The sequence below is a fragment of the Neophocaena asiaeorientalis genome, unplaced genomic scaffold (genome assembly GCF_003031525.2).
Source record: "Neophocaena asiaeorientalis asiaeorientalis breed wild unplaced genomic scaffold, Neophocaena_asiaeorientalis_V1.1 scaffold357, whole genome shotgun sequence".
Lineage (NCBI taxonomy): Eukaryota > Metazoa > Chordata > Mammalia > Artiodactyla > Phocoenidae > Neophocaena > Neophocaena asiaeorientalis.
Window position 1 is genome coordinate 154856 of NW_020173270.1, and position 6668 is coordinate 161523.

The 6668-nt window shown below is 53.8% G+C and overlaps 1 protein-coding gene across 2 annotated transcripts in view; it reads left to right on the forward strand.

Moving 5' to 3' along the window:
- Window positions 1-1353: 1353 nt before the first annotated feature.
- The window catches only part of ELAVL3 (ELAV like RNA binding protein 3), a 7479-nt gene continuing 2164 nt past the window's right edge, over window positions 1354-6668 (forward strand). For both annotated transcript variants that reach the window (XM_024745867.1, XM_024745868.1), the window contains exons 1-3: window positions 1354-1567; window positions 1854-1957; window positions 6487-6640. In XM_024745867.1, coding sequence (XP_024601635.1) covers window positions 1363-1567; window positions 1854-1957; window positions 6487-6640 — 463 coding nt within the window. In that variant the 5' untranslated portion in view covers window positions 1354-1362. The remainder of the gene's footprint in view (window positions 1568-1853; window positions 1958-6486; window positions 6641-6668) is intronic.

A 6668-nucleotide genomic window follows, 5' to 3' on the forward strand; every position in this document is an offset into this window, starting at 1 on the left:
TGTAGCTTAGGAAAGTTGACTTAATATTGGAAAATCAATTAATGTAATTTATTACATGAACATATTAAAGCAGGCTTCTCCGGTGGTGCAGTGGTTAAGAATCCGCCTGTCAATGCAAGGGACACAGGTTTGATCCCTGATCCGGGAAGATACCACATGCTGCGGAGCAACTAAGCCCATGCACTACAACTACTGAGCCTGCGCTCTAGAGTCCTCAAGCCACAACTACTGAGCCCGCATGCTGCAACTACTGAAGCCGCGTGCCTAGAGCCTGTGATCCACAACAAGAGAAGCCACCACAATAAGAAGCCCGCGCACCGCAACCAAGAGTAGCCCCTGCTCGCCACAACTAGAGAAAGCCGCACACAACAACGAAGACCCAACGCAGCCATAAATGAATTAATTAATTTTAAAAAATAAAAATAAAAAGCCCTCTTCCCTACCTGTTAAAAAAAATATTGAAGCAAAAAATCATCTCAATAGATGCAGAAAAAGATATTCAATAAAATTCAATATCCATTCCTTAAAAAAAATCTTGTTAAGATACTAGGAATAAAATTAAACATTCTTAACTTGATAAAGGCCATCTGCCAAAAAACCTATAGTAAAGATCATATTTAGCTGTGAAATGTTTAAAACATTTCCTTTAATGTGAAGAATAAAGAAGCCAATGTCACAATGTAGCCCCTACAACAAGACAAGAAAAATAAATAACAGGTATAGATTAGAGATAAAGAAATAAAACTGTCATTATATTTGCAGGTGTTATTATGATATACATAAAAAACCCAAAATGGCTCAGTGGAAAACCTGTGGGGGTAAATTATGCATGAAGCAAAAGAAATATTAACACATTTGGGATAGGAATTACATTTGGTGGGAAGAGCAAAGTACATGGTCAGGTTTGGGATTATGAGGGCTTCAAAGCTAATAAAAATGTTGTAATTCTTATTCTGAATACAAAGTATTAATTTCATTATTCTAAAAATGCAGACTGGCTATAGACAAACAGGCAGGCATACGTGCAAATGGGCACACATGGCATTAATATATGGACTTTTTCAGAGTAAAATCACCTGTAAAGTATTTTGCCCAGTGCTCAAGAAGTGGAAGGGGGGCTTCCCTGGTGGCGCAGTGGTTGGGAGTCTGCCTGCCGATGCAGGAGACGCGGGTTCGTGCCCCGGTCCGGGAAGATCCCACATGCCGCGGAGAAATAATACCTTATCCCCTCTGTATGTTCAAGCCTATGCAGACCTGATTGATCTGTCACCACCAAGCCCCTCCTCACTCCCACTGGTCCCTGGTGTGGGAACTGGGCCGTGAGTGGGTGCGGCCTGTTGTCTCCAGCAGATACTCGGGGCCATGGAGTCTCAGGTGGCGGGGGGCCCGGCTGGCCCGGCCCTGCCCAACGGGCCACTCCTTGGTACAAACGGAGCCAGTGATGACAGCAAGACCAACCTCATCGTCAACTACCTGCCCCAGAACATGACCCAGGATGAGTTCAAGAGTCTCTTCGGCAGCATTGGTGACATTGAGTCCTGCAAGTTGGTTCGGGACAAGATCACAGGTGTGGCTGCTGGCAGGTGGGGGGTGGGGATAGGGGACAGAGATGGTAGCCTCAGGAGTACAGGTGTGGTGTAGAGACAGGTGTGACCCCAGGTGGGAGGTGATGGGAGCAGGTGGGACCCTGGGGGGTCTGAGCTATCCTCAGGATATGGTAGTACTCTGGGGGTAACAAATAAGGGTGGAATCTTGGTTCTCATAACCTTGAGGGGGGTGGTCAGTCTCTCAGGCCAGGGTCTGGGAGGACACTGGCAGGTCCAGGGAGGTCATTGTCCTGGTCCTGCCTGCAGGGCAGAGCCTCGGCTACGGGTTTGTGAACTACTCTGACCCCAACGATGCAGACAAAGCCATCAACACCCTCAACGGCCTCAAACTGCAGACGAAGACCATCAAGGTCAGCGCCTTCGTTCCCCACTGCCACCCATCCCTGTGACTTCCCATCTTGGCTGTGCCCATTTCCTCTTTATTACCGCCCACCTGGACTGACCCTTTCATGGCCACCCAGCCCCCCACGACCATACCCTCCCCATACATCCATTCCCCCCACTGCTGCCCATCCTCCCCCATGGCTCATCCCCTAAGGGGTTCAAATCACTCCCCAAAGGCTTTCTGGCTGGGGCCCCGGGGCCAATGGCTCTGCCTCTCTGAACCTCAGTTTCCTCTCTTGTCAATGGGGAGATGATCAGCCCCACATTCTCCGGCAACTCAAGGAGTCAGCCAGGCCCTGGAGGTACCCACCCCCTCAGCAGTAGGAGAGAGTGACCAGGGTCTGGTGGGCAGCCCTCTCCTTGCCTTTGTCATGGAAATGGGGGAGAGGTGGGGGCCCATCTGCCATCTGGAGCCTAACTAGGGTCTGGGAGGGTGGGATTAGGGGTGGGCCCTTCCCCCACCTTTGTACAATGCCCCTCGCCCCATGACCTCCCCCTCTCAGCAGCTGCAGCTGGGACCCTGCTAGCCCAGGTTCCCGGGAGGCCGTGGGGGTTGCAGGGAATCACCATGGAAACCCCCTCTCTAGGTTTGCCTGTGGGTGTCTGGGCTCCGCCCCACAAATCTGCTCCTGAACCCTGGGGGAGGCTGGGCTGGGGAGGATGCCCATCTGGCCCCCAGTTCGCCATGGGAACAGAGGTGCCGGAATCTCTTCCTCTCCCTGGTGTGGAGGCTGACAAGGGCCTGATGGTCCCTCCATGGCCAAGTAGACCCAGAAGCCCCCAGGTTGTGAGAGTGGACCCTAGTGATGAACTGTACGACCCAGAGGGCCACTGTGTGCGTGTGATGTGGTGCATATGTTGGGGGGGGGAACGCTGCCCCCAGCCCCTCCCAGTCCCTCCTTGGACCCTTTTGTCCTTATGGCCCCCATCCCCCACCTCATCCCCCAGGACCACCCCTGTCTGGGCATAGTGTGGCCATTAAGAGATCTGGGGGCTCTTGAGCCTACTAAATGCCTAGAAAGTGCTACTACAGAATCTGGATCTGGGGGGCCTGTCTGTGGCCTCCTCCACCCCACTGAAAGGCAGGCAGTGTTGCCCGGGTCACAGCTGTGCCCCTACTGGCCACTGTTGATCATCTATGCTAAGGGTCACAGAATGCCCCCTTCTGCCTCATAGCTGGGGGTGGACCTTGAGGCCCCCCACCCGCTCCATTGTCCACATCCCTGATCCTCTGAAGGTCCCCATGTTTATAGCATCAAGAGCTATTGAGCACATGCTGAGGGCCAGGAGCTTGGCTCTGAGCTGGGGACCCAGTGTGGCCTGGCCAGACTTGGCCCCTGGTGGAGATGGAATGATACTGAGCATGGTGCTTGGCACGGAGTGCAGGCTTACTCAGTTTAAAAGGCAGTGTCTCTTATGATTATGGTTACTGTTATTACTTATTTCAGTCCACTGGGGAAGGAGACAGATGAACCGTGATCTGGGCTGTGAAGGGGGCAGGAGACGGGATGATAAGGATCCAGTGGAGACATCACGCAGGAGACAGGGCCAGAGCAGAACTGGAGTTCCTGGCAGCAAGAACGGCTTGTGCAAAGGCCAGGAGGAGGGAGTGAGCCCAGTGATCAAATGAATGGCTCAGGAAGGCAGGGAGCCAATGCCCCTTCACTCATTCGTTCACTCCACAGACCCCACCCCCACCCCCCGAGGGCCTACTGGTGCTGGGAGCTCTTCTGGGCTGGGACACGGAGGGAATAGAACCTTGCAGGGAAGATGGAGCTAAGGATAAATACATGATTTAAATAGAAAAAGGCCTGGGGACTTCCCGGGTTGTCCAATGGTTAGGGCTCTGAGCTTCCACTACAGGGGGCACGGGTTCGATCCCTGGTCAGGGAATTAAGATCCCACAACCCCCTGGCTATGGGACCCCCTGGCTATGTGAGTGGCTGTTGTCATGTGGGTCTGGCTGTTATAGACGAGGGTGTGTCACCTTGTGTCTGTGAGACGTGGTGTTTATTTGACAGGTGCTTTATGATGCACTGCGACTCCAGCTGTGACCTGGTGGGGCTGCGTGGGTGTGTCTGGCTGTGACAGGGTGTTTGTGTGTTACGGTGAAGTTGTGTGGGTGTGTCTACTTGTGCCCCATTCAGGATGGAACGTGTGTGACATGGAGGGCTTGTGTGGTGGTGTGACAGGTGTGTGGTTCTGCGACCCTTACTGCAATTATCCCAGACCCCCAGAGTCACCGTGAATGTGGCGGTGGCCTTGTGTCACCCTCCTGCTGGTGTAGTCACCACAGCTGTGCAGTGAGTACCAGAGCGTGGCCCTCTGTGTGGGTGTATGTGCATACATGTGCATGTGCCTGGGTGGCTGTGGTGTGTGGTTGGTCCTGACTAGGTGTTCCAGCAGATTCTGCCCACAATAGTTCCAGCCATTCATCGTGTGCCAGTGAGGGGGTGTGGGGGGAGCCCACACCACGCGAGGGACCTGGGTCAGCCCATGTCATGGAAGGATGGGAAAGGCCCCTGAACACTTACTCTGTGCCTCAGATGACCCCTGACCCCAAAACCCACCCAGAAGCTGAGACTCCCCTCCCCTCTCCCCCAGCTCCAATCCATCAACAAGTCCTCACCCCTCAAAACTCACAGCCCCACGGGGTAGGGGAGAGTGGAAACCATCAAATACATGGCCATGAGTTTTAATTATTATTACAGAAATAATAGCAGCTGTGGTGTTTGTCTTTTTCTGGAGGATCCCAGGTGTACACAATTGCATCAGTTAGAATCCCCCTGCCCCCACCCCATGAACACCCTCACCCCCATCCGCCCTTGGCCTAATTAGCTATTTCTAATGAAGTAATATGCCCTCACAACTCACCACCCCAAACAAAAGCCAGACCCTTTACAATGACCCCCATCTACCCAGAGGTTAATTTAGAAGAAACAGAAAATAGACGTCAGCAGAAATAAGGGGGAACGGAGCTTATCCCACCTCGCCTCCCCCACCAGCTCTAGGTCACCCTGTTAGCGTTTAGGGGTGGGCCCTCCAGACCATGTTTCCAGGACATTGATAAACACACAATGAGATGGGGTCACACAATACTCGCTGCTCTGTAAATGGACTTTTCTTTCCCCCACTTTACAATACTCACCAGTGTTTCGGGGAAATAAATATACACGTCCACCATTTTTTAAACAGCTGCAGAGAGTTTCATTGTTGGGCTGGACCATAACTAATGACATGAATGGAAGGATCATACTAAGACGTGTCTAATTCACAGCTGAGAGAAGGGCTTTGACAGAGAGTAACAGGGATAAGGGTGGAGGACCAAATTCAGATGGGAACGGACAGGAAGGATATTTCAACTGAGACCTGGAGAAGAAAAGTAAGGAAGAGAGTTGCAAGCACAGCGGACAGCAAGTGCAAAGGCCCTGAGGGTGAAGCACACCTAGTGTGTCTGGGGAATGTGGAAGAGGCCCATGTGCCTGGAATAGAGATGTGGAGGGGGACAGTGGGCAGAGATGAGGGTAGGGGGGTGATGGGGCAGGTCGTGAAGGGCCTTGTGGCCCTGAGAAGCACTTTAATTCAGGAAGGTGGGAGCCACGGAGGGTTCTAAACAGAGGAGGGATGTGACCTGGCTGAGATGCTCACAGGTGCCCCCTGGCTGCTGTGGGGGGAACAGCCTGTGGGGGGGCGAGGGTGGAGCAGGGAACCGGGGCAGAGACTGCTGTACTGGTCAGGGTGAGCAATGGTAGGGCAGTGGAAATGGGGACAAGTGTGTGAATTCTATCCAGATAATGAGGAAGGTGGGGCTGACAGGATGGATGGTGGTTGGATGCGGGTGTGACAGACAGGCATTGAGGACAACCCGAGGCTGGGGACCTGAGCAGCCAGGAGGACAGAACTGTCATTACTGAGTTAGGGCGAGTCAGGGGTGCTGAGTGTGATCCCCCATGAGGCCTCCTCGTGGGGTACCTGAAGGCATGTGTCACGCAGGTGTGCAGCTCAGGGGCCAGGCGCATGCTGGGCTCGGACATTTGGGAGTTGTCGGGGTTGAGCTGGGCGCTAAAGATCTGAGGGGCCCACTGTAGTCGGGAAGAGAAGGGGCCAGCCAGCATCCCAGGTTCACTTTCCAAGGGAGTGGGACGTGTCAATGTTGATGGAATATCCAGCCTGAGAACATGAGCTAGAGATGTGAGGGTCCCTGAGGCCCCCAGGGAGACATGTGACCCCAAGGGCGCAGCTCCTTTGACCTCCTCGGATGACAGGTCCCTCTCACCGCTCTACGCGGGCAGGGCCACGCTGTCTTGGTCACAGCCACATCCCCTCCCCCAAGCCCTGGTTGACCCCACCCACCACCCATGGTGACTACTCGCGGTATTTGTTGAATAAACGGATGAGGGATTTCTGTTGCTCAGTGGCGGTTTGAATGTGGCCTCTCCCTCCCCATTTGAAATGGGCTTGCCCTCACCCCTGTCCGCCTGACACCCTCCCCCAGGTGTCCTATGCCAGACCCAGCTCCGCCTCCATCCGGGATGCGAACCTGTACGTCAGCGGGCTCCCTAAGACCATGAGTCAGAAAGAGATGGAGCAGCTGTTCTCCCAGTACGGCCGCATCATCACTTCTCGCATCCTGGTGGACCAGGTCACAGGTCAGGCTGCCAGGGAGAGGGCACCTGG